This window comes from Pteronotus mesoamericanus, unplaced genomic scaffold, assembly GCF_021234165.1.
Source record: "Pteronotus mesoamericanus isolate MK-2021 breed Mesoamerican mustached bat unplaced genomic scaffold, CSHL_Meso_final contig_90, whole genome shotgun sequence".
NCBI lineage: Eukaryota > Metazoa > Chordata > Mammalia > Chiroptera > Mormoopidae > Pteronotus > Pteronotus mesoamericanus.
In genome coordinates, this window is record NW_026555277.1 from 624,096 (window position 1) to 651,677 (window position 27,582).

Below are 27,582 nucleotides of genomic sequence, written 5' to 3' on the forward strand. Positions count from 1 at the left end.
TCTAATAACCCACTTACCACAGGGTAGGCCCAGTGTAATCCCCAGACCCTATAAAAGTGGAAGAGGACGAACAGGAGAGACAGAAGGTGCTGTGACTATAGGAGAAAGGCACACAATGATGCAACGTTGCTGGCTTCAAAGACGGAGGAAGTGGCCATGAGCCAAGGATCGTGGACACTCTCCGGAAGCTGGTGGCTCTCACCTTGCGCTGCCAGAAGGAACAGCGTTCTGCCAACGCCGTAAGGCTGGTCACGTGGAGCTAATTTCAGACTTTTGACCTCCAGTACCGTAAGGTAATAAATTTGTGTTGCTTTAAGCCACTGAGTTTGTGATAACTTATTACAACAGCAATAGGAAACTACTACAGTACAAAATCCTTCAGGAGAGGTAAAATAGCTCTGGCTTCCTCTATACGGACATTCACTGAACAAATATTGAAAGCTTTCCATGGGCAAAGCCATGGCGTTTGGAACAGGGGAGTCACACATGGAAATGAACTTTGTGCCCGGTGCCCATGAAGGTGTGTAAAGGATCACAAAACGTCGGACACCGGAGAAGCAGCTGGGAACCGAGGCATCCAGCATGGGACAAAGGATAAGGGATTTTCACTCCTCTTTCGCCCAGAATACTGCCGGTCCTGCCCTCCTCTGCCATCTACAAACGGCCATCTTTTGTGGCCCAGATTTGGGTAAGGGTCTTTTTCATCACTTGTCTCCCATCTCGGAAATGGGAAATACTCCTATTCTCACCTGCATCATGGGTTCGGTTTCAGGCTCTCGCCTTCAGTTACAAAAATGTGCGGAGCATTAGCGAATCTCAGCCAAAGCTCTAAACTACGACCGGCCACAAGAGTGTGCACGTGAGGTGACTGCAATTTTTTTCTGCCAAACCAGAATTAGCCGGTACAGGAATGAACGAGCATGGAGATTTGAAATTGCACTGATTGGGAGGGAGCTCAGGTTAGGTTCGGACCACCTCCACACCGGCCCTCTTTAAAGACAAGCGGGCTGAGGCCTGGAGCTCAAAGCTCCACCGAACGCTCACCTGGCCCGGCATCAGGCGGCGGAGGAGCCCGGAGCCCCGCGCCGAGGGCACGGAGCAGGGCAGAACGCCGAGCCGCAGGCACCCGCACATCCAGGATGATAGGCGACATTGCAAGAAATCTCTACGGCCAGCCGCTCAGGGGGCTCCGAGGAAAACACCAAGTTCGGGGATCCGGGCGGGGAGCCCAGTGAGGCCGCAGCCCCGCGCGCCTTGGGCGGTGAGTATCCCGAGGCCGCACGGAGCAGCGGGCCCGGGAGATGGAGCGGCTCTGGAGGCGCCTTGGAGTTGGGGGCTGTGGGTGGCCGCTGTATCCTGGGGACCCTCGAGAAGGGGTGGTGCAAGCCCAGGACAGGGTCGGGGAAAGCTGCTCCGCGGTCAAGGGCAGGGCTGCTCCGAGGCACGGTGGTCGCGCCCAGGCCGCCCGTCGAGTGGCTCCCCAGCTGCGGCGAGGCCACCTCGGAGCAGGCGGGGGAAGCGCTGTCCAGGACGGAGCAAGAGGATGCGCGCCTCGCTCCCCCGGTGGCCAGGGCCCGGCGCGCGTCCTCCAGGGGCGCGGCGCCCCTTGGAACCCCCGCCAGGCCCGAGGGCTGCGCTCCTCCCGGCGCCAGCCCGCGCTCCCCGCCTTCTCTCACAGCCCCAGTTTAGGACTCGAACCGGCCAGCCATGGATCGGAAAGGGGATGAGGCTAGGAGATGTTCGGGGGTGCCGGGCGCCTCCCTGCACGGGCTGCCGGGATTGCGATCCGCCCCGCTTCCACGCGGAGCTAGCGGGTTCCAAGCGCACCGGGGAACGCCAGGTGCCAGGGGATAGGGGATCTCGCGGCACCCCGGAGCTGGGGAAACGGAGTGGACGAGAGGGCGGCCGGGGGCGGCGGGTGGGGCTCGGAGGGGGTGGCCGAGGCCGGATCCCGCGCAGAGCGCGCAGATGCTGAGCTCCCCCTCCCCCACCCCCACACCCCCCCCACGCCCGCCCCACAACCCGCTCCCATAGCGGTTTGCATCAAGGTTCCCAGGGAGGATAGGAGAGACAAAAATGGGGCGAGGGACCTGGGACGGCCATTTCGGGGCCAAACGCCACCCCGACCATTAACGCTGTTTTAGGAGGTCAACTCTGCTTACCAGTTAAGCTGTTTTCTTTCCGCGGAAAAGTTGATTCAGGCTCTTTAGCAAGGATGAGTGAGGGTTATTAGTGGGGATTAGCAAGATTCCTTTTCCCCTTCTCTGGCTTCTTTGTGGTTTAGCGGGGGGGGCGGGGGGGCGCGGAAGGGGGAGGCAAGATAGGGAGGCGCTTGTAAAATAAGCTTTGGAATCCCTCGGGCCTAGGTTCCAATTTGGGCTCCACTCCCTGCTAGCTTAGTTTGACCTCTCTAAACTTCATTGCCCCTATTTGACCAATAGCCTCAGTTTCCTTTTCTGTGAAATAGGACATTAGTACCAACTGAACAGGATGGTTGTGGAGAAGCCACCCAGCGCAGTCCCTGACCCATAGAAGGCACTTATACCCTCAGCTGGGGTTCCGGGTTTCTCCTGCGCTGTCTTCTCTACACAAGCTCGGCTCCAGCCTTGGCTGCTTCAACTTCTTCCAGTGCCTTTGGCCTCAAGTGTGCACTCAAAAAACCTAGCAGTTCCTGGGCAACCAGGTCCAGGCCCAGAGCTCCTGCAGAGCCAGAGTCAAGGTGTACCCGCCACACACTTGCATCTTATACAGAACCTCCTACCAACGTGCGTGCGGCGTCCACCTTTGGAGAAGATAGTCATTTTAGTTCTAACTTGGCACTTTCCTCTTTGCTTCTCATTTATAATGAGCTCGCCGCACGCCCACATAATCACAACAGCCAAATTAAAAATGAACAACTCGTTTATGAAACTTACTCCGGTAACAGAGCTGTGGAGATTTAGTTCCGTTTTAATTTCGCACACACCCCAGGAGACGCTGACCTCCATTTCATAACCTGCATGGGTTACTTCATTTCCCCCATTTATGATGTCTTTTTCACTGTTCATGAACTCGCAGTTGGGGAGAATGGACCCATAATCTTTCCATTTCCTTCCTTTGCCTTCTTCAGCTCGAGACCCTAATGTTATAAGCTAAGCCTAGAATGGGTAACATTTTACAGATTGATCCTTAGCGGAAGTCCCATATTCACTGCCTCAATTTACCCCAATGTGCCATATGCATGTTGTCCTTTTACAAGGGTGTCAGGACGTGGCAAGGGATGGGGGAAGTTCGAAGGCTTTATGGTGGAGAAAGACTGGGAGCCTGGGGCCCAGTGGTCGAGAGCCCTCTCCCAGTGCTCCCTCTCCAGGTGCACAGGAGGATCATGCTACACAAATTATTCTTTTCTATCTCATAATTAGGGAAAAGATGCTATAAGCAAACTTGGGATGGAGCAGATAGACATGTATTCTTCTGTTGACTTGTTTTTTTTGGTGAACCTGGTTGGACGATATGTTGACTGTGATTCATCAAAACAAGAATTACTTTTAGAGAGATCTAGGTGTGAAACGCAGATGGCTCTGGGCAATCTTCAGGGACCCCCTGAGGACCTGAGAGAGAGAAGTTCGTTTACCTACGCCCGCCCCCAACAGTGCTCTCCATCTGACACTACTTCACATGCACGGCTGAGCCTCTTGAAAAAAAATGGTCCATTAAATGCTAGTCAACATCCTTTATTTATGACCAAATAAACTGGAAAACTCAAGAGCAGTTCGATGGCAACTACATCTCATCACCCATAAAACAAATAATTCAGTAAGACTGGAAAGTTCTTAATGTTGCCTGGAAGAATACTATTTCAACTCACGGGCTGAAACACTATAACTTTTGTATTATTATTTCAAAGTCTTTCTTAGATGTAGATGGACTTTAGGAAAATGCTAAGTTGTGCTGTTTTATCTTCTGAAACAGAGCGGAGCATTATCCCACTAATTGTAGATGGTATTATTACTTTTGTAGGCCAGGCACACCCATTGTCAAGCTGCTCCTTCTCGCTTCTTGGGATTCTGCTTACAGCTAGCAGGGACTGAGGGAGGACCACCATCAAACACCCTCTGAACCCTTCCTAGGTTCATTCTCCTGGAGCTTCTGACAACCCACCAATTTTCTGGGCTGTGAGCTTTAGGGAAGGGGTTGCCCCATCCCTTTCCATCCCTGGGGAGTCTATTCTCTCCTTGGGTAAGAAGTGGGTGGTGGCAGGCGCGTGCGCGAGCGCACACACACACACACACCCCCCAGCCCAACTGGACTAGATGTCCCAAGGAAAGTGGCTCTTGGATTAATTGTCTTTCTTCTTCTTCGTCCCTCTTTAACAATTTAGCCACTAATCTATAGGAGACAAGAAGCTGACCCAGATTGTGTTTAGCAGATAAAGGGGCCTTTATTTACTTATAAAGTTAATGTATGTTTATTTAGATTTTTTTACCAATGAGCTCAGTAAAAAGGAGCAAAAACTACTTGTAGGATCGTCATCTAAATAATGTCCATAAACATTTTTCTTTGTTTCACTGCAGTCTTCCTGCCGATGGATATATATTTTAATGACAACAAAGGGATCGTGACACCGGGCCCATTTTGTCACCCCCATGTGTAATTCACACTTTCCATGTCTCCAGAGTTCAGTGCGATTTGATTTTTGAGGGTGGACTTGGTTGCACAGCTATTCCATGACTGATGTATTTAACACCTCCTCTACCTAATGTTGGATATTCGACATGTTTGCAGGGGAGTTTTTCTTACTATTTCAAGGTTCACTATTATAATTTAGTTTATTTTAAAGAATGAGCAGAAGAGGACCAGGAGGTTAGGAGGAGGGAAGTGTCTTCCCAAAAAAGGGAAGGAGAGAAGGTCACAGTTAAAAGCTTAAAAGAGGCTGTGCCAAGTGTAGGGAGCTGCAGGTGTTCACAGAGCTGGACAGCAGCAGGCAAAGGTCGGGAGACAGGAGGCGGGACCAGGCAGAGGGGCAGACGTGCAGGAGGAGAACCAGCCAGAGGCAGCGTCGAAGCTGCCCTGGGCAGTCTCGCTGCCGGGCGGGCAGGGTTGGGGGCAGATCTTAAAGATAACTTGACCTCGCTGGCCAGATGACAGGGCAGGATAGCATTTTCTCACTCCCGGCAGCCTAGAGAATGGAGAAGGGGGAGGGGGCCCTGGCAGAGAGCAGCGCTGTGGGCAAGAAGCGTAGCTGTTGAGAACCAGACACCTATTTAGGAGACAGAATCATTTAAAAGACAAAAATAATGAGAACGAGGTACGAGACACAGGAAACATCAAGATGAGTCCCAAGGAAAGCCCATTAGATTGCTCTTCCCCAGACATCCCTGGTTCCCTGGCGCCCGTGCCCCGCCCCCACCCCAGCAAACTCCTAACCAGAACCAGTGCAATAGTCCGCGGATCAGCAAACTTTCCCTGTAAAGGGTCAGAGAGTGTTTTAGGTTTTGCAGGCCACGTAATTTTTTAAAAGGTAAAAGCAATTCTTAGCACAGGGGCATAGAGAAAGAGGCTGTAGGCACCGTGCAGTTCACCAAAGTCGACTTCTCTGTCCTCGTCACATCAGAACACGGCTGGGACACGTCCCACAACTGGAGGTGTTACCAGTGTATTTGGGAGCGTTTTTTATACCACCTTTCTCCATTGCCACAAAATGACTTTTCAGTAATAATCATATATAATGGCCAGTAATAATCATGGTTTTATCCTTCTGTTTTAAATTACATATAGGATGACTTTAACAAGTTTCATGAAAGCACTTGGTCCTGAGAAAAAGTGAGCAGTGTTCCCAAATCTGCACAATGACAAGGACTCATCTGAGGTTCTAATACAATGATGGGACCACTTTGATTAGGATGAGGTAGAGATGTCCGGAGAAGATGAACATTTTTTTTGTTTGTTTTGATATTGAATGAAATGATTTGTCATATGTATTTCAGAAAATCTTGGAAAATGTATACAAGTCATGAAGACATTGGGTATGATTTTGAAGATGACCCCAAAGACAAAAAGACACTTAAACCCCACGCAAATATCGATGGAGGATGGGCTTGGATGATGGTCCTTTCCTCTTTCTTTGTGCACATCCTCATCATGGGCTCCCAGATGGCCCTGGGGGTCCTCAACGTGGAGTGGCTGGAAGAATTCCACCAGAGCCGCGGCCTGACCGCGTGGGTCAGCTCCCTCAGCATGGGCATCACCTTGATCGTGGGTACGTTCACCTGTGGCCTGTTGTAAAACTGAATGATTGTAAAATGACAGTTCCCCACTGTAAGTAATGTTTTATATTGTTGAAACATTAATATTAGTGATGTTACTATTTTTTTATTATGGTAAAATATGTATAACATGAAGTTTACCATTTTAACCATTTTCAAGTAGACCGTTCAATGCTATTGAGTTCATTCATCGCCCCGTCCATCTCCAGAACTTTTTCCCCAAACTGAAGCTCTGTGCCCATTAGCAGGAACTCCCTGCTCCTCTTCCCCCGGCCCCCAGCCACCACCATTCTATTTTCTGTCTCTATGAATTTGATTAAGTACCTCATATAAGTGGAATCATATAATATTTGTCTTTCGGTGTGATATTGCTATTTGAGTATTTTGAACATTTGGAGTATTTTTTTAAAAGATTTTACTTATTTCTTTTTAGAGAGAGGGGAAGGGAGGGAGAAGAGAGGGAGAGAAACATCAATTTGTGGTTGCCTCTCATGCATCCCATACTGGGGACCTGGCCTACAACCCAGGCATGTGCCCTGACTGGGACTTGAACCGACAACCCTTTGGTTTGCAGGCTGGTGCTCAATCCACTGAGTCACACCATCCAGGGCTAGAGTATTTTTTAAATTGATCACTTTTAAAATTTTCTTTTGCCCCAAACTCTGTTTCTTAAATGTTATAACACAATTTATATATCATTACAAATATCTATTTAACACTTATGAATATTTCTAAAAGATAAAAATTTTAAAGAACACTCTAAAAGTCAACTAACAATCTTATATAAGAGTTCTAATGTTTTTAATTTGAAATATTGAGCATATGTTATTGGAAAACCTATTGAACTGTTTTTAGAAAGGTTACTATATATATAGCTAACAGAAAAGAATACTACTACATTCTTGCATTTTCTAGTTAAGCCTACCCACACAGAAATCTATGAAACCAATTCTCATCCAGTCGGAGATACTAAACCAGAAAGTTATTAGAAATGTAATATGTTATTATGGCTAAAGTGTTTCATTTTGGGAACTAAACAGCTTTTACTCTCAATAACTAGTGATATACCAGGTTCTTTCCTTTACACTATCTCATTTAATTTTATTTAATTCCCTTAACAATCTACCATTATACCCCAATGTTGCTTCACATGAAAATAATGGTCATAGTTTTATGTCAGGTTTTGTTTTTTTTTTTAATTTAAAGTATTTGAGATATATTTCATACCAGAAACATAAGGAACCTCAGATCTTTTTCTGGTTTTGTGAAGAGTATGTGTATGACAAGCATATGTGTGTTTAATGGGAGTCTGTGACTTCTCCGTGATTTCTACATTAGCAAGTAGTTGCTTGAGTCCAACTCAGAGATTTGTTGACCTTGGCTGGCCTTCAATCGATGCTATTTTGGATAATATACATGATGGTGCTTAATGACAGAAAACAAGGATAAAGTATTATTTCCCAAGATGTGGGTGGGGTGTGTGTGTTTATCAAAGGGAATTAATACTGATGTAGTTTAAAATTAAATAAGGGCATCATTATGTGTGAGAAAGAAATGCTGAGAAATCATTTTTGCTTACAACATTGATGAACTGACTCCTTCAACCCTGCATCGGCCTTGTTAAAACTAGAACAATTTGTCATGTGAAAATGGAAGTAGGTTTACTATGGGGTAGGAAACGTAACTGGTTTTGTGTTGGATATAATTCTACCTTCTCAATAAGTCAGTAAAAGAAAACTCTTCTAGAATACTTAAAATCTCATTTTTATTGTTGTGAGGTTTTTTTTACCTTTTTAAAAAATGAAATGTTAAGGGGTAGAACACAGTAGCTACAGATTCCATCTAGAAACCGTGTGTTTGCAACAACAAAGAAGATGACTCAGCAAAAAGCCAGCATATAAAATGTCTCAACATTTTCCAAACCATCTGATAAGGCTGTCTTAAGCAATGGAAACTAGTCTTGCAATGGCTGGATATAGTTTTGAAGATGATCCCCAAAATAAGAACACCTAACTCACAATGACACTGAAACGTGATTGTCATCTTCAATTTAATTGGGAGGTAACTGTGTATTTGGAATTCTGTTTGAGAGCCCAGAGTCCCTGAATTCCAGACAGTGGAATTTCAGATTGTAAACCAGCCTTTCTACAGGAGAGGTGCCTGAAAACATCCTTCACTCTGGCGCTCAGAAATCGTTAACACAACAAGGCTCATAGTTCTATAGGCAAGGTCTGTTACTCTATCATGACCGCAAATAGCTGCTCATTGTCTGGAGCTGCTTGGTACAGGGAGACTACAGACGTGTTCGGTGCTTTTCCAAGCCTGAAGCCATTAAGAACAGCCCCTTTATTTAGCACTTACCACATACAAAGCACATATTAGGAACATGATCTCACATGATTCCACGGCAATACTGGAGGCAGGCCATCATCATCTGCGTCTGACAGGAATAACATGCGACACTCAGGGACGTTCAGTAACTTACCAGGAAGCGTGGGACAGGCTTTAAACCTGGTCCACTGGACTCCAAAATGGGGTCCACTCTACTGCACTCCCTGCCACTCATTAAATGAGAGCTGAAAGTATGTTTGAAGTGAATAAATATAAATTGGTTTTATTATCATACATTGTACGAACCATTGGGTGACCTCTTTAAGTTTTAAAAAATCTGTGAATTATGTTACAGACTTGAAAGCCATTTCTCTCTTGGGCAGTGAGTTGCACATGGGAAATTCAGTAATTTCATTCTTGTTCTTCATTCTTTGCTAGCATGGATTTTGCCAGTTTCCGGCCGACATTTCCAATTTTTAACAACACCTTGGTTGCATCTACCGCAACCTTTGTGATGGCTTTCGGAATAATTCTTGGTGGAAGCCAAGTTGTTGGGAGAAATGCAAGTGTATGAGCTGCAACAGGCCACTGACTTGCTAAGAAGATTTAGAGCAGTGGGTGTCAGTCCTGGCTGCACATCAGAGGCCTCTGGGTGCTTTTAATAACCATGGCACTAGGGTTGGGCCTGGGCCCTTACGTTAGACTCTCATGGGATGAAACCCAAGCACCAGGATTTGAGGGAAAGGAGGGATTTTTTTAAAGCTCCTAAGCAACACCAACATTGAGCCAAGGCAGAGAGCCACTGATGTTGAGGTTCCTAGCGCCTTCTGCCATGAGGGGTGTTACCCCAGGAGACCAGGGGTTCGATGAACTACCTAATCTTGTCCATGACCACATGCCAAAGCTCAGCTCAGCTCAGCTTGTTTCTCTCCTCACCTGGGCTGTTTCCAGCCTGAGATGCAGGATGGGCAGGAAGTCAAGGCTTCCTCCGGGTGTTCCCTGCAACAACCTAACACTTCATTATGTGGGGAATGGGCTGCAACTCAGGTTTTCTCTGAGGAAGAGTCTGAAAATGAATATAATCTCATGCCAAAACATTGAATTCCTCTACAAAAGTGCAAATCATGGCCAAAGGGCTGTATCCATTTTCATCTTCCCCCTCTCCTGAGACTGCCTGGGGAGTTCTTTTCATTTTGTTGAAATAGCACTTCAAGCTTGGAGATGCTGCTGACCATCAGGAAACAATGGTTAGAAAACAAAGCAGTCAGAAAGCTTGGGTCTGACTTCCTTTTTCTGCCGTATCTATAGTTTGTCACTGTGGAGAAGTCACTCACGGGGTTTCTGGGTCTGAATTTGCCCATCTGCAAATCATAAATGACTGAGCCCGGCATGAATGGGATGGGAGCTGATGAACCAGAAATGCCAGACGTCGTTATCAACTAAATCAGTAGAGCAATTCATCCTTTCGTTTTGATATGTAGTATTCTTGCAGACACAAATATCCGCACTTGGGCATTTCCCCCTTCTCTCTTCAAATGCTTTCTTAATGTGAGTTTCATGAGCATATAGAAATGCTTGCTTCTGGGCCTTTCCGTAATGTGGAAAATATGTTCATGCTACTGCACTGTGATCTGTTGACCTTTTGTATCCTAAAAGGCCTATTAACAGTAAAGCCATGAGTCATGCATTTTTCATTTTCTTATCCATTCATTCCAGATTCGAGTAGTGAAATCACAACGGACTTAGAAAAACAAAAATATTTGTAAGAAAAAACCAAAGAAATACCTTTAACTTAGGATTTCTGAATTTGAATTGTTCCCAATTATTCCCGCAGATGTTTCTAAATGTGTTTATTATACTTGTGTAATGTACTTATTTTATAATACCTTTAAGAGTATATTTATCTAGAATATATTTACTATATTAAATCTATTCTAAGAGGTTTATCTACTGAATTGTTATCTGTAATGACACACAATTAAATAAATGAATTAGTCTTTACCTTCATAGTTTTTAGGATTAGACCAAAAAGATCAAACAAACAAACAAAAGACTCTTAGCTGACTGTGTACCCAAATATGCACATGAATATAGTTAGAACTTTTACAGGACACTTTTTAATTTGGGCTCAAAGGGGAAGTTTCTTAGAGTTCGACAAATTTTTCACTTGAAATATTTCCACCTGAATATAGGGTTTCATAACTGTGTTAAGTAAGAGTGATCAAAAATAAGATGATGTTTAAAATGCATCATCTTACCGAATATTGAGTACAGCCTCATAGTGTATTGCTAAAATCTGGATTGCTATGTGGACAAGGGGTCCCTGATCTCGAGGCAAGCATTAGGCTTCAATGGCATCAGAAATTACCACAAAATCAGGAAGAAAACAAAGAGGGCTGACACAAACTAGAGCATCATGATAACATAAGCAATCAGAACGTATACCATGTAATGTACTGCTGTGAGTACTGGGACATCTTGCATAACCAAGTGTATTCCCGAATCCCCACATGGTGTCGTAAGTTCAGAAGTCTGATGGGTGCAGTCCAGTGAGTCCTTTTCAGCTTGGTTTGCATCTGGGTGTCCTCATAAAAACATGCTATAGGTTCCTTGCCTGAAGCTTGGGAGTCCTGAGAACGCCCTTCCTGTACTCCCTTGAGGCCTGGAGTCAAAAACTGAAATGTGTACAGAGGCCAAACAAGTACCGTAAATGAGCACAAGAGGCCAGGTATAAGACTAAAGGGATGGGTGGAAACTGCGGCAAACCACAGAGGAGTGACGCAGCTAAAGGAATAAGCCACTGCCCAGCTCCAGCTCATTTGGGCTGTGAGGGAAGATATTTCCTGTTGCCACTGAACCTTTCTATGAATTCTCTTACTTTTTATTTTTAGTTATTGATTTTTTTAGAGCGGGAGGAAAAGAAAGAGAAACATTGATTTGTTGTTCTGCTCACCCATGTATTCATTGGCTGATTCTCGTATGTGCCCTGATTGGGGATTGAACCCACAGCCTTGGTGTTACCGGGATGACCCTCTAACCAACTGAGCTACCCAGCCAGGACATAAATTCTCTTAATTTTTGAATGTAATAAATGATCCAGAACATTTTTAAAACATTGGGATAAACAGAACACATTGACAGGCTGAATGGAGCCCCCAGGCCGCTATTTTAGGACTTCGGTTTTAGACAAGAGAATAAACCAATTTGTCCATTTATTTTAAGTCTACTTTCCTTGAAAACCTAGAATTTGTGCTCCTCGGTGAACTTATTAAAATCTGCCTTTACACGCTAACAGCTTTTTGCACATAGAGCAATGGGGTTTCGACCCTTGGAAGCCTCCAAGGCACATTACCTCACCCTCGCTCAGTGTTTTACATGCCTGGGTCCCCCTTTCTGTCTCCGAACCTCTTACGCGGTGGGATCTCTGACCCTCTCACGTATGCAAGATTCTCATACACATGTATGTATTAAATGTGGTTATTTTCTCTTGCTGAAAGAAAAAAAAAGAAATAAAGCAGTGGGGTTATTTTGGTGTGTTGTATTTAGCAGCTCTAGTAATGTTTTCCTCTTTGTCTTCATACGAGGACGTACTAAGCAAGCAGGAAAACAAAACGCTTTTCATCAATCCCTCTGTTTGTGTTCCGTGGCAGGACCTTTCATCGGCTTGTTCATCAACACCTGCGGCTGCCGCCGGACCACGATCATCGGGGGGCTCGTGAACTCGCTCGGCTGGGTGTTGAGTGCCTACGCCGCGAACGTTCACTACCTCTTTATTACCTTCGGAGTGACAGCTGGTAGGCATATCAACTTTATTTTAACTTTGACTTTAAATGTTTCAACTGGGCATTTTGACAATGCATTTTATTGTGCAGAAAAGAGACCCCTTAAAATATTTTGTCCTTCTGTCTTCTCCACCCCACCCCCATTTTATCCTCCAGGAAATACTTTTTAATATATTCTATATGCCTTACATGTGGCAGCGCAACCTAACAACTGTACTTGCCCTCACTAATAGAATTTGATTAAATTTTCCATACCTAGTTCTAAGTGCTATCCTTTCTCTTACAAGGAACAGGAAAAAGACAGTAAAAATACAGATGTAGCTGAACTAGTAAGGAAATTAATAATCGTCTCTCATTTAATAATTGCAGAATCGAGCATGAATCACGGAATAATCATTTTCTCCTTCAGCCCTGTTCAAATTAATGAACAAGCAGCAAAACCCACCCACACGTAGAGACTCTAAGAAGCAAATCTAGGGCCCAGTTAGAGTGGCTGTCTCCGTGAAGAGGTAAAAATTGGCTGTCAGGCAGCGCGGTTGGCATATCCGTTCTGACCAGTATCTTCCCAGCCATCATTTCCTTTATCAGCAGGTAGCAGACTTCACACAGATAAGTAGTTTCTTACTTGTGCAGTTGTACTTGCATGGACCAGATCCAACCTGACTTTCTTTTCGAGTACAGACTTTTTAAAAAACTTTTCCTATAACAGCCCAATGAGTAGGGCTGGCATAGGATTTCTGTATGATAATGAGGAGATAAACACTCCTTCCTCTGAGACTAAGGAGACACATTGGGGTCTCTGGGTAGACACATGAGCCCCCCTGTGAAGTTGATCCAGTGGTATTTGGTTACATGCACTATGACTTGATCCCAACAACCAGGACTTGAGACTGATTCTCATTATTTAGAGATCTCTGTGGTTAGACTATTTGTTTAAATGAAATTGTATTTCTTGCAGTTAATTGCTTATTGATCCTCAACTCTCTCCATATTTATTTATGTATGTATGTATTCATTCACTTATGTATTCAATGAATGTTTATGTATCCAAGGAAGCAGAAAGAAAATTAGGAGGCTGCTAAAAGGAAAGTATTTCTTGAGACACTTTATTGCTCCCACCTTTTATACAGGGAAACCTTACAGAAAGGCTCTGAAAATAAACTCACCCACTTCCCCTACAAATATAGTTAAGTGGAGAATTTAGCTGCATCCGTTAGATTATATACGCAAGCTGCCCCTGCGCTGTTATTAGTGGGGCTTGCTGAGTGGCAGTCTTGCTCCCTTTTAATAGAAAAGCAAAAAATGAGATGCAAAAATCTACTGCAAAAGGCAAGCGATTGGTATATATTTGTATGACTGTACAATTTATGTTTGAAATAAACTTTGTTGACACTCTTCTTCATTCCTAAAAGCATTTCAGGCAGATGTGTTTGTATCTTTTATCTTTTAAAACCTAGGCAATTAAAATTTCATGGGAGTACTCTCTTATTAAGCAGAAAATTCATGTCCATTTGAGCAATTTTACTTAGCCAAGGGAGTCTGGACAAGTTTCTTCAGCATTGCCAGAACTCCATTGCCTTAAGCCTGCTTCTAAAGGCACCTTCTCCGCCACTACGCACACCCGGGACCACAGGATTTTGCCCTCTGAGCCTCCTTCCTCCGCCTGCCTGTCAGGCCGTAAGCCCCTCCTCTAATCGTGAATGTGGTGGAGAAGGGTTCCAGGGTCCTACATGGAGAGGGGCATTAGCAGGGCTTGACTGACCCATAGGCTTCAGCAGGAATATCCATCCCAAGTCCTGTCCCATACGCTCATGTAATAATTGGGCCTATTAAGGAAGAAGCTTAAAATACAAATCAACAATTAGCAATGTGTAAACCTTACTTGAATCCTGATTCAAACAAGTTTTTTTTTTTTTTTAAATAGAGGTATTTATGACACAAATGGAAATTTGAACACCTTCTGGATATTTCTCTTTTTTTAAGTTTTTTTTTTTATTTATTTCTAGAGAAAGGGGACAGGAGGGAGAATGAGAGAGAGAGAAATATCAATGTGTGGTTGCCTGTCGCTCACCCCCAGCTGGGGACCTGGCCCACAACTCAGGCCTATGCCCTGACTGGGAATTGAACCGGCCACCTTTCGGTTGTCAGGCTGGCATTCAATCCACTGAGCCACACCAGCCAGGGCATGGGTATTTAATGATATGAAGGAATTTTTCATGTTTTCAGATGATAGGATTATGTTGTTTAATCGTCATCAATATTTAGAGATTCATCCTAAATGTGTTTGCACATGAAATGATATATTCAGGATTTGCTTCAAAATATTATGGAGGAGAACAATAATACTGTGCCACAATATTTAATATCAAAGAATTTCTTGGTTCTTTAACAAATAATTGTTTTCCAAAATAACCACAAATACACTTATTTTGCAGCTGAGTTTTCTGTACCTTAACCATGGAAGTATAAAATTAATCTTGTATGAAAGAAGTAGCTATTGTTTTAAAATGTGGCCATTTATCTTCCCATAGGACTTCATTTATTTCATTCCTTTGTTATGTGCTAGGCATTGTTCTAGGCACTAGGGAGAGGGTTCCAGGCCCATCAGTGAACCAAACACATCCCTGCCCTTATGGAGCCTGTAGTCTAGCAAAAGGGGAGAAGAGGCCAGGTCATAAACAATACACACAATAAATAAGGAAAATCCTTGTGCGGCCAGCGGCTGGCAGCAGGGGGGGCGAGCACGCAGGGTGCGAGGCAGCGTGGGCAAGAGAAAGGGACCAGGCTCCCATGTTGGTCCTGAGTTCCAACCTGGATTCTCCTATTTCCAGCTGCAGGATCTTGGGAAAGTAACTTAATCTCCATGAGGTTCAGCACCCCCTTTTATAACCACCGCTAGCTTTCAGGGTGATTGTGAAAGCCAAATCAGATAAAGCCTGTGAAGCAACCGATATATCATCAACGCTCAATTAGTAGTAATTATTACTATATTTGCCTGTATGATTGCTCTGGTCTCCTGCCAAATTCAAGTAATTCTCAAACTATTAAATGATGCTGACCTAGGGAGACTTTGACTTTGGAGAATGACATTAGTGAGAGTCTCTTTTATACTATATGCTGCCGATCTAATGTCAGGAGGGCTAAACAGGGCCCCAGGATCGTTGAAATGGGGCTCATGGTTTCCCTCTGTACCTTGAACTTGAGAACATAACCCACAACCTCTTGGCTAATATTTTATTTTATTTATTTCATTTCATTTATTTTTTTAAATTATATTGTATTGATTACGCTATTAAATCAATTTTCCCCCTTTGCCCCCCTCCACCCAGCACCCCCCACTCCCTCAGGCACTCCCCCCCACCGTCGTTCACGTCCATGGGCCATGCGTATAAGTTCTTCGGCTGCTCCATTTCCTACGCTGTACTTTACATCCCCATGGCTGTTCTGTAACTACTTCTTTGTACTTCGTAATCCCCTCGCCTACTCACACATTCCCCCACACCCTTCTCCCATATGGCAGCCATCAAAATGCTCTCCGTATCCATGATTCTGTCTCTGTTCTTGTTTGCTTAGTTTGGTTTTTAGATTCTGTTGTTGATAGGTATGTATTTTTGCCATGTTATTGTTCATAGTTTTGATCTTCTTTTTCTTAAATAAGTCCCTTTAACATTTCACATAATAATGGTTTGGTGATGATGGACTCCTTTAGTTTTTTCTTGTCTGGGGAGCTCTTCATCTGCCCTTCAATTCTAAATGAGAGCTTTGCTGGGTCGAGCAGTCTTGGCTGTAGGTCATTGCTTTTCATGACTGAATATTTCTTGCCAATCCCTTCTAGCCTGCAAAGTTTCTTTTGAGAAATCAGCTGACACTCTTAAGGGAACTCCCCTGTAGGTAATTAACTTCTTGTCTCTTGCTGCTTTTAAGATTCTCTCTTTATTTTTAACCTTTGGCATTTTAATTACGATGTATCTTGGAGTAGGCCTCTTTGTATCCATCTTGTTTGAGACTCTCTGTGCTTCCTGGACTAGCATGTCTTTTTCCTCCACCAAATTAGGGAAGTTTTCTTTCATTATTTTTTCAAACAGATTTCCAGTATCTTGCTCTTTCTTACTTCCTTCTAGCACTTCTATAATGCGAGCGTTGGACCTCTTGAAGTTGCTGCAGAGGCTGCTTATACTATCCTTTTTTCTTCTTCTTGTTCTGATTGGTGTTTTTTTGCTTCTTATGTTCCAGATCATTGATTTGATTCTTGGCTTAATCCACTCTACTGTTGTTTCCCTGTAAATTGTTCTTTATTTCAATTAGTGTATACTTCATTTCTGACTCGGTCTTTTTTATGCTGCTGAGGTCCTCACTAAACTCTTTGAGCAACCTTATAAACAGTGTTTTGAGCTCTGCATCTGATAGATTGCTTATCTCCATTTCATTTAGCTCTTTTTCTGGCGTTTTGATCTGTAATTTCATTTGGGCCATGTTTCTTTGTCTCCTTAATTTGGAAGCCTCCCTGTGTTTATTTCTTTGCATTAGATAGAGCTGCTATGACTCCCTGTCTTGGTAGAGTGGCCTAATGTAGTAAGTGTTCCTTAGGGCCCAGTGGCACAGCCTCCCCTATCACCTGAGCTGGGTACTTGAGGCACACCCTTCATGTGGGCTGAGTATACCCTTCTCTTGTAGTTGAGCCCTGGTTGCTGTTGGCAGGTCAATAGGAGGGATTTACCCAGGCCAGTCAGCTGTAAAGATTGGCTGTGATCACTAACCACCAACCTCCACCCTCTGTGGAGGATCAGCTGTGCAGGGGCAGGGTGGTGGTGCTCTGAAGTGGTCTGTAGCTGTTCACAGTGCAGCTGGGTGCACTGGCTCTGGGGTTTCGCAGGTGATACAGGCCAAGATCAGCCCACCCCCACCCCCCACCATGTCTTGCCTGGGGCCTCGCATCCTGAGCTATAAAGCAATCTCAGATGGCTGCTACTTGTGCAGAGCTTGGAGATTCCCAGGTGAAGCCAAGCTGTGAATCTAGGCTGGCTGCCCTAGGTCCTGGGCTCACTGAGGCCAGCTGTTGCTTGTTTGAGAGGATTTAGGAAGTTGTGCAGCATGAGCCAAGACCAGCTATTCATATGGAAAAGCAGTTTGCGTGGGCCTTTTAAGTTGGGTGGGGCAGAGTCTCTGGGGATCTCAGTGGCGGGTCAAACAGTGTTAGCCAGGTTGATGGAGTCTCCGATATGGCACCAGCTTGCTGACTCAGTGACTCTGTCAGGGCGCAGGCTCAGAAAAGGGACAATGGCCTCTACTCACCTTGATCCAGATACCCCAGTTTTTCCTAGTAGGCCACTGGTACCTTTCAAGCTGCTATCCCATTGCTTAGCTCAGAGGGAGTGAGTCTGAGTAGGTGAGTCCATGCGAGGGTTCTTTAGCAGGAACTGTCTGGGGCTTCAGAAATTTCTTCCACCAACTAAATCCCTGCTGGTTTTTGCAGCCAGAAGTTGTGGGGACTTATCTTCTTGACACCAGAACCCTGGGCTGGGGGGCCTCGTGTGAGGCTGGGACTCCTCGCTCCCGAGATATCCCTCCCAAATTTTTATCTACCACCCATGAGAGTGGGACCAGCCTGTTCCGCCTCTGCGCCCCTCCTGCCAGTCTGGATGGATGCGTTTTCTTTAGTTCCATAGGTGTCAGACTTCCATTCAACGTGATTTCTGACTGTCGTGAGTAATGGTTTTTCTATATTTTAGTTGTAATTTTGATGTGGTTGTGCAAAGAGGCGAACCGTGTCTGCCCTCACGGCCATCTTGACCAGAAGTCCTCTCATTTATTTTTTAGTAGTCTTCATTTTGTAGAGCAGTTTCAGGTCCACAGCAAAACTGAGGAGAAAGTATGGAGAGTTCCCAAAACCGCTGGCCCCAACACAAACACCCCCCACCAGCATTTTAATTTTGCCAGTGCAAATCACAAATGGCTCCTGTTTTCGAGGAAAGATCCAGTTCAAAATCAGAGATACAAATAAGTGTTAGGTGGCTTTGACAGGGAATACATGTATCTAGGGGCACATTATAATTCCTTGTTTTCTTCCTATTAATTTGTGAACAAATTGGCCCTTCCTGAGGCTTCTGCAAATTGCCTGGAGGCGACCTTCCCCCCTTGTACCTCAATGCTCTCCTGGCACTTGAGGCACTTGGCCCTGCCCCCAGAGCCCTCATACGTCAGTCATTCTTTCAGCAAATCACTAAGCACACACAGCGTGTTCTGGGCAGTAACAGGTGCGTGGGCGGGGGTGATGGTGGAGACACAGCCCTGTCCCGAAGCTCACATTCTAGTATGAGAACGGAACTCATTCCATTATTGGAGTAACTCCTACTGCAAAGCCTGCTGGGGGAACAGACGGGCTAGAGACTTCGGGGCAGGACGCTGTTGGTGCTTGCCCACCAAGCTGCTTTTTTACAATCATTGTTTGGGGTTTTTTGTTGTTTTGGTTTTTCTTTGATCTCCAAAGGCTGCCAAGCCTGGACATGGCCATTCATGCCGTGCTGTGTGCTTTTTCTTTCCCTTTCAACCACGCAGGCTTCGGGAGCGGGATGGCCTACCTGCCGGCCGTGGTCATGGTGGGCAGGTACTTTCAGAAGAGGCGCGCCCTTGCCCAGGGCCTCAGCACCACAGGGACGGGGTTTGGCACCTTCCTCATGACGGTCCTGCTGAAGTACCTGTGCGCAGAATACGGCTGGCGGAACGCAATGTTCATCCAAGGCGCTGTCTCCTTGAACCTGTGTGTTTGCGGGGCGCTCATGAGGCCCCTGTCTCCTGGGAAGGACAGAAAGGACCCAGCGGGGCGAGATCCGCGAGTCCTCCCCGAGCACTCCACGGAATCTATCAAGACAAGGGGACCGCGGGGCAGGGCGGACGAGAAGGAAGGCAGCCCCGGGCACGAGGAGACCCTCGGTGAGCTCACAGGTCAGGTGTGCCAAGAGGAGGCTGGGCACAGGAAGAACATGTGCGCCTTTCGGGTGCTGAAGACGGCGAGCCAGCTGACCCTGAGGGTCAGGAAGGGCTTCCAGGACTGGTACTCCGGCTATTTTGGGGCAGCCTCGCTCTTTACTAACCGAGTGTTTGTAGCCTTTATATTCTGGGCTTTGTTTGCGTACAGCAGCTTTGTCATCCCTTTCATTCACCTCCCAGAAATAGTCAATTTGTATAATTTATCGGAGCAAAACGACGTTTTTCCTCTGACTTCCATTATAGCAATAGTTCACATCTTTGGGAAAGTGGTCCTGGGCATTGTGGCAGACTCGCCCTGCATCAGCGTCTGGAACGTCTTCCTGATGGCCAACTTCACCCTCGTGCTCAGCATTTTCATCCTGCCGCTGATGCACACCTACGCGGGCCTGGCGGTCATCTGCGCGCTGATCGGCTTTTCCAGCGGTTGCTTCTCCCTAATGCCCGTAGTGACTGAAGACCTGGTGGGGATTGAGCACCTCGCCAACGCCTATGGCATCATCATCTGTGCTAATGGCATCTCTGCATTGCTGGGACCACCATTTGCAGGTAACCCGGGCAAAGTTTTAAAGCTTAGAGCACATGGAGGTTGTTAGGTTGGGTTCTCGTCAATGTTATAAGCCTGAAGTTGATATGATGGAAGGTTCCATTTGTGTACACACTCCTTTTTCCCTCCCTTTCCTGCCCCTCCAATTTCTCATTCATAGATTTTAGCAAGTTAAAGGCCATTCTTTCATTAGAATGCACATGAACTTTTTTTAAATTTTTTTATTGTATTATTTTCCATTACCATTTAGTTCCCTTATGCCCCCTGGCCCCGCAATCACCACGCTGTTGTCCATGTCCATGAGCACACGTGAACTTTTGATCCTCATCTACCAGGTGAGCTGCTGGCAGTAAAGAGGACAGGTGACAGGATAGTGCAGGGCACCCTCCAGGACTGAAGGAGGTACCTCTGCCCAGGTCCAGCTTATTTCTGTCACCAAGAAATATGGAGACCTGTTGCCAGATCTTCTATTGTTGGAGGGGGTCCCCCAAGAGAAACTAAGACTCTAGGCTCTTAGATGACACTTCTAGATGTTCAAAAGACTATAAATCTAACAGAATACACCCATGGGCTGGATCTAGCCCTGTAGTAATTTCCTATTGCTGCTGTAGCAGATTGCCTCGAACTTAGTCTCTCAAAATGACACAGATTTAGCTTGGCTGGCGTGGCTCAGTGGATTGAGCACCGACCTGGAAACCAAAGGGTCGCCGGCTCCATTCCCATTCAGGGCATATGCCTAGGTTGCAGGCCAGGTCCCCAGTAGGGGGCACACAAGAGGCAACCACACACTGATGTTTCTCTCCCTCTTTTTCTCCTCCCTTCCCCTCTGTCTAAAAATAAATAAAATCGTTTTTAAAAAGATACAGATTTATGATCTCACAGTTCTCCAGGTCAGAAGGCTAAATTGGATCACAGTGGCTGAAGTCAAGGCGTGGGCAGAACTGGGGCGGAACCCATTTCCTCGCTTTTTACAGTTTCTGGAGGCTGCCTGCTGTTGTGGCTCCTGCCCCCTGCCCCCAACGTCTAAGCCAGCAGCACAGCATCTTCTCATCTCTCTCTGATTCTGACTCTCCTGCCTCCTTCTTTAACTTATAAAGATAACCCCTGATTACACTGTGTCCACCAGGTCACGTCAAAGCCTTTAACGTAATCACAGTGGCAAAGTCCCTTTTGCCACACAAGGTAGCATTCGCAGAGTCTGGGGATTAGGGCTTGGGCATTTGGGGAGAGCTGGAGCATTCTGCCCACCACAGGCCTACCCAGCAGACATCTAGGGTAAGATCTCTCACATGTACCAGCCTCAGTTCAACAGAGAATTCACGTCCTGCAGTGGGCATACTAGAAGTCACAGGTACCCAGGAGTCCAGTGTCAGAAAGTACCTCTCTGAACCCTCCTGGGGGGAGGGTTTAAATTTTGGCAAGGCACATCAGCCTCAGGCAGGTAGACTCGATCCCCAAGAAGCCAGGTACTAGGTAAAGGTGACAAGGTTTATCCTCTGTCTAAGGATCAAAGGCAGGGACTGGGGCCACATGTCAACATCAAGGTGCTGTCTGGAGGTGGCTATCAGGGTGACCAGGCCAGGGCTGGTGGCGATTGTCAGAGCTGCCAGAAGTTTTGAGCAGAGTGTCCTGTTCAGATGCCCTGCCCCCTGCTCACCTGGCCCTTCAGTCTCCGCTGCAGGAGTACCTCCTCCCAGTGGATGGGGGAACCCATGGGTGCCGGACAAAGCCCTCCCTGCCCCTTCCTTCCCAGTCTCTATACCTGTCCTATAGTTATCACCTGTCCAAGGAGCCCACTGGCAAAAGCTTATGTCAGCTCGCCCGTTTTTAAGTCCCCTTCAGAATTTGAAGTTCAGTAAGTCATGGATTTTGCCCGTACAGTGAACAGCACTGGCAGGTGGCTGACTAGGGTCAAGGCCCAAGAATCATGGCAGGAAACCCACTGGCTACATACGGAGTTTCCTAGGTCAGGCTGCTCCTCTCCTCTGCCTGTCCACAGAGATGAGGGCACCGTATTTTTTGATGACAGTGAATAACTATACCAGTGCAGCAAATTATATTGGCTGCTGAATAGTCTGAACTTGCTCACTGATCTCAATGTATAAATTCTCTATCAGTTAGGGGTGCTTTTGGCTGAGAGAACACCCTGCCAATAGTAGCTTAAACAGAGAGTTGTGTCACCTAACAGAAACCTAGAGTTCAGGGATTAGATGATACTGGGACAGTGTCTCCAAGAACCTCTTAGTCTTTCACTCAGGCTAGTGACCTCATGGTCACACAAGAGCTGCTGTATGGTCACCACACATCCTCATTTAAACATGAAGGAGGAAGGGAGGAAAGGCTCAGTCCTAGCAGACTTCCACTTATATCTGATTGACCAGAGCTGTGTCATTAGCTAGTCTAAGCGTCCAGGGGAACTGAGAACTGGAGTATTTTCTTTTCAGCTTCTGTGCAAGAAGAAGGAAAAGAGAAAAAAGAATTGGGGTAGGGTGTTGGATCAGTCAATCAATGGTACCTTCCAGAGATGTTAAACTGAAATATGCTTTAAGGGAGTGGGGGTGTTACTGCGGCTCATCCATCCTTTTGTTGGAGGTCCTTCAGATCTATTATAGGAGGAAACAGAACCTGTCATTGATGGTTCTTTGCATGATCCAGGGGTACTTTCTGCTTCTAATGGTCAGTCTGGGGTTATCTTTATACTGATCCATCAGATTTCGAGAACAGCATCACAACGCAACTGTGCGGTGCAGCAGAAGTAATTCACAGTGAGTGCTAACTAAAGCACCAGAGCTGGCCAGTGTGGTTTCCTTGTCCCATTCCTGTGGTCATGTCCTTCTCACTCATTTGCATCCCAGTGCACTTTCTTCAGTGGAAGAGAAGGAATTGCAACCGGAAGACAGGGAGTTAGTTACACCCGGTTCTCAGTCATCTGGCGTTACCTCTGCCCGCTTCAAGCTTCCTTCCTAGAAGTGGACTCTAGCTGTATGTGATTTACTAGGATGGTGGACACCATTGGATTAATGGTTCACAATCTTCTAGGAAAGCATGTTAGGTGCTGCTGTGGAGATGCTAAAATCAACATTCTGATGTGCATCTCTGGGCCAGCAGCCTAAAGAGGACTTTGCTTCTTTTTGTTTGTTTCTTCTCCTCCCACTAAACCCATGCACTAGGGAATGCTGAACACATCACTGAGTAACTGCATCGTGCCTGATTCATTGACTTTCCAGGAGCCAACACTGCAATGAGATGCAAGCCCAGCCATTATGCCTTGTAGTTCAGGAGTGACTGGCAATATGAGTGACTAAAGAACCACATTAAAGTCTTGCCAGAAATTCCAGGTGGGCTAGAAGTGATTTCTTAGCTTGGTTTGCTGCAAGGTAAATTACTGTTCACATCACGTTTTTCTTTTTTAATGGGTTTAGAAATGAATGTGTTTTTCATTTTTCAAAGCAGTTGCTACTGGCATCAGAAATTCCAGTACAGTTCAGTAGCATGTCAGACAATCACAGAGCTCCATTAAGGAGGTGATTGTGCAATCAAAGATATTGAACAGATATTTCAACCATGTCACTTAGCAGCATGAACTCCTTGATCTAATTAATTTATATTTCTGGGCATTCAGTTCTTCTCCTTTAAAAATATAATATATACTTTTCTAGATGTTTCTATAGTAAAATACAGCAAAACTTGGCCACCAGGTTTGACTGACCAAGAATCTACACATATTTCCTCCATTCGCATGAACTTTCTACACCCGAACAACAATTTGCGATGTTTTCCACCAAGAGCTGGGAACACATTTAATAAATAAGAAAAACAGCTGCCACTCATCATTTGACAGACTCAAATCAAAAGGGAATGCAATTTAATAGGGAACCTGATTTTACTTTGAAGCTGTTGATTTAAATTGATGGCTGGATCAGGGTTGCCAGGGATCCCAGGCTGCAAACCAAGAAACCGAGATCAGACTTGTTGGGGAAGATGGTTAAGAAAGATGAGGTGAGCAGCCTGTCTGAACCCTCTGGGCTCTGAAGAGTTCCGTCCATGTGCGCTGCATCAAACAAAGCACGTGGTCAAGGACAGTGTCTCCTGACCTGCTGTGCATCTGACTTGAAACTGGGTTGACCTCAAACTAAAAGTGCCAACGAAAGATAAAAGGGTCCAGAATCATTTAAAAATAAATCCTAAAGGTAGACCGGAGACACCTATGGGGTTAATGTAACATAAAATAGGGGATTTCTGCTCCAATTGGTATTATTAAATTGTTTGGTGAGGGTGGGTGTGCTTTTAAAGAAGTTATGTGTGAGTTATTTTAACAATGGGGGGCGGGGTGGAGATGTTTTCAGATGTTTTTCTTTTAGGGGAAAGATACCAGATTTTAAAATAGAATGGATTCAATTTAAGGCTGTAACAATATGTCATGTAACTCAGCAGACGTTTTCCATAGTCCGCAGAGATGGGAGGGAGCGTGGCGTTGTGGGAAGGAGATGCTAGATGTTCTAAGAGTGATGGCATTTGTTGTTATCCTCCCAGAGGGAGAACAGTCCGTGTGCAGATGAGAGCAGGAGAAATGAGTTTGAAACTCCAAAATATTCAATATGGCTTGTGCTCAAGGGCGAGAGAGATGGCAGCGGCCCCACCACAGAGCCCTGGAGCTCAGAGCAACCCCTCACGCAAAAAGTAAATAGTCCGAACTAGATACACATTAATTTTCCAGCCAGTGAGGATTTTGTCCTACTTTGAGGTCCCTACTAAGCAGCAATGGGAAGTTCAACTCTTTTTGTCTCTCTGTGGTTTGTTAATTAGAGCCATCATTTCTACTCTGTCATTGGATCATATGCAAAGTGAGAATTTAATTATTAAAATGGCAAGGTCAGCTTTCCTATGGGATGAGTGGAGTGTGAGAACCTCATTTACAGTTACTGTTTCTTAACGGTTGCTTACAGATAGCCCCACCACGTGTGTACTCTGCTACCTGTACAGACCTCTCTGCATTATCCGCAAGTGACTCATTCATTCGTCGTAATTCACAGTGGTCCTTGGTCACCAAATGTCAACACTGACCAGAAGTTGTGTGTGTTTTTGTTCGTGTGCCTTTCTGATCCACTTCTGAGGCAGAATCCTTATTTTCAGGCTGTATCTGACCTTTTTTTTTTCCTCTTGACTCAAATTGGAGATTAAGAAAAGGTAGTAGAACATTTGACTAAGCTAGAGCAAAGGAGTTTCTTATTTTCTTTTTTAAAAATAGCAAACAAACACTCAAAACTTGGTTAACTTTTACAGTATATCCAGAATTCATAGCTTTTGGGTGGTTAAAAAATTACAATTTTTTAATGCCGTGAAGTGCTTTTGTTTCTCTTCGTGACTGTCATGGTGGATCCAGGCACATTACTGTGCACCTGATACAGTAAACAAAGTGATGTCGACAAGCATAAGGAAGTTGGAGTTGCTGGATCCCCCTTTAGCAGTTGCTTTTGTATCGTTATTTGTTGGTGGAAGACAGTTAAGATGCACGTATGCATTCATTTGCCATGAAGATAGTTTTTTAAAAGACATTTTTGAAAAGTGGCCATGGAATGCTATGTTTGGTCAGAAATCATTTATATTTTTCTTATGCCTTTGCTAACTAATGCACTTGAAATGGAAAAAGGGAATGCTTACATTTACATTTTTACCATAAATAAAATTCTTGTGTGTGACTTAATCCTCTCAGTTTGCATAGTTGGCTATGTGGGGACCCTGGCATGTGACTGATCCTTAGAATTAATCACTGAAGGGAAAGGGACATCTTAATTTTATGGTTTCTGAGACTTTTTTCCCCCCCTACATTTTAACATCTCTGAAATCAGAATGCATTTTACAAACTCCTAAAAACAGTGAGCCATATTTTAATTGACCAGGATTTCTTTCTTACTGACGCATAAAGTAGGGATGAATCAGGTAATTCATGGTACCTTAGATTCCATGAAATATGGTAATATTTTACAGAGTGCCCAGTAAGATTATCGTACAAAAGTACTAGATCAGAATATTAGAGTATTATTTCAAAAGAACTGATAATTTAGTCAGCATTTAGGGCCATCTCTTTGGCAATTTAAAATGTTGTAAATGTAAACATTAAAGTTTTATAACTGTAAATATAAATTTTATAAAACCTGAAAATTTAATTCTCTCTTGAACGGATGTTTACCCTCGTGTATATCAGAATGCCTGCAAGTTCAAGTGTCTTCTGCTCAGCTTTTCTTTTGATATGTGCTAGAAATGTCTTCAAGAGAGTTTTGAAGGTTTTGGAAAAGATTTGTATTTACATTGGTGAAAAAAAGAGATCATTAGATTTCCTTTCGTTGCTGGCTTTGTGCCCCTGGGAGAATTACCCTGAGGGCTGAGAGCCAGAAGATTCTCACCATGAGCCCACAGGCTACTGCTCCAAAGCCTTAAAAAGCGCCCTCAGGCCTGAAAAGGTCCATGCGGTCACCCCCAGGTACTGGAACCCAGATTTACACAGCCCGGACTTATAAATTGCTGAAGGGAACATTTTAGGCATTAAATGGCATATGCGTACATTATAGAATTTTTTTTTTTTTTTTTAGACAGGGGAAGAGAGGGAAACATCACTGTGTGGTTGCCTCTTGTGTGCCCCCTGCTGGGGACCTGGCCTGCAGCCCAGGCCTGTGCCCTGACTGGGAATTGAACCAGCGACCCTTTTGGTTTGCAGACTGGTACTCAGTCCACTGAGCCACACCAGCCAGGGCCATTATAGAAATATTTATAGTCACAATAAGCGCTTGGTTTGTGTTCTTGACTTTAGTTTATCAACTGCATTACACTGAATATATTCTTTTTTGTTTTGTAGGTTGGATCTACGACATCACACAAAAATACGATTTTTCCTTCTATATATGTGGTTTACTTTACCTGGTAGGAATATTCTTTTTACTCACTCAACTGTGTATTCAAATTATACAACAATCCAGGAAAAAGCCCAGGGGTGGTGCACATGTGTAGTGTCATGTTATGTTTCATGTGAGATTTCTTTGTGGTTCTCACACCTACCTCACCTGGTCGCTGTGAGGGGCCGATGACAAATCATGGGAAAGTGCTCTGTACAGTAACTGGCACTGTCACTTGTAAATGCCATTGTCATTGCTTCACTTGAGAGCAGCACTGCCTTCTTCCGCTTGGGGAGCAGCGACACTGAACAGTATTCAGGACTCCACGCGTGTAAAGGTGACAATGGCCTCCAAAGAGAGCCTATTAATAATTGGTAGAAATGCCCTTATAAAAACTGTTCTCTCTCATCATCCACTGGGACTAGGGTGTTAGACACAGCTTTTCAAAACAAAGACAAGGAATAAAAGCTTTTTAGTTCAACTATAGGCAGACCTCATTTTATTGCGCTTCACTTTATTACTGTTCATGGATGTTGTGTTTTTTACAAATCGAGGCAAGGCCCTCAGCTAGCCAAAAGATTACAACTCGCTTTATTGCAATACTCGCTTTGCTGCGATGGTCTGGAACTGAACTCGCAGTATCTCTGAGGCGTGCCTGTACTTTGTGAAATGAAAATAAAGTATCTAAATGCCTCTAGAAAGCTCACAGATAAATGGGTTTTAAGCACAAGAGTATGACTAGACTTCAGAAATTAATTGTCACAGGGAGCTATTTCTCTCCCACTGTAAAATAAACACAGGCT

The 27,582-nt window shown here is 44.9% G+C and overlaps 2 protein-coding genes across 3 annotated transcripts; one reads left to right on the plus strand and one right to left on the minus strand.

Moving 5' to 3' along the window:
* Positions 1–213: 213 nt before the first annotated feature.
* SLC16A14 (solute carrier family 16 member 14) lies at positions 214–27,578 on the plus strand. Of its 2 annotated transcripts, none has more exons than XM_054586126.1 (5): positions 214–293; positions 5,967–6,238; positions 12,227–12,370; positions 18,914–19,891; positions 26,743–27,578. In XM_054586126.1, exons 2-5 carry the CDS (start codon positions 5,980–5,982, stop codon positions 26,892–26,894), a joined length of 1,533 nt encoding a protein of 510 aa, XP_054442101.1. In that variant the 5' UTR covers positions 214–293; positions 5,967–5,979; the 3' UTR covers positions 26,895–27,578. The 2 variants fall into 2 exon arrangements, with proteins under 2 accessions (XP_054442101.1, XP_054442100.1); XM_054586125.1 differs by lacking the exon at positions 214–293 and adding an exon at positions 905–1,261.
* Positions 1,056–2,032, minus strand: LOC129080580 (uncharacterized). Its single transcript, XM_054586115.1, has 2 exons — positions 1,828–2,032; positions 1,056–1,666 (listed from the first exon to the last, which is right to left on the minus strand). Exons 1-2 carry the CDS (start codon positions 2,030–2,032, stop codon positions 1,056–1,058), a joined length of 816 nt encoding a protein of 271 aa, XP_054442090.1.
* Positions 27,579–27,582: the final 4 nt, after the last annotated feature.

What these genes read in the sequence shown, in the direction of transcription:
- SLC16A14 (XM_054586126.1), top strand. Translation starts at nt 5,980, where the DNA reads ATGTATACAAGTCATGAAGACATTGGGTATGATTTTGAAGATGACCCC. An exon ending in GGGCATCACCTTGATCGTGG is followed by an intron (nt 6,239 to 12,226) that starts GTACGTTCACCT and finishes GTTCCGTGGCAG; the next exon opens with GACCTTTCATCGGCTTGTTC. An exon ending in GCTGGGACCACCATTTGCAG is followed by an intron (nt 19,892 to 26,742) that starts GTAACCCGGGCA and finishes TTTGTTTTGTAG; the next exon opens with GTTGGATCTACGACATCACA.
- LOC129080580 (XM_054586115.1), bottom strand. Translation starts at nt 2,032, where the DNA reads ATGGGAGCGGGTTGTGGGGCGGGCGTGGGGGGGGTGTGGGGGTGGGGG. An exon ending in CTGGCACCTGGCGTTCCCCG is followed by an intron (nt 1,667 to 1,827) that starts GTGCGCTTGGAA and finishes CTGTGAGAGAAG; the next exon opens with GCGGGGAGCGCGGGCTGGCG.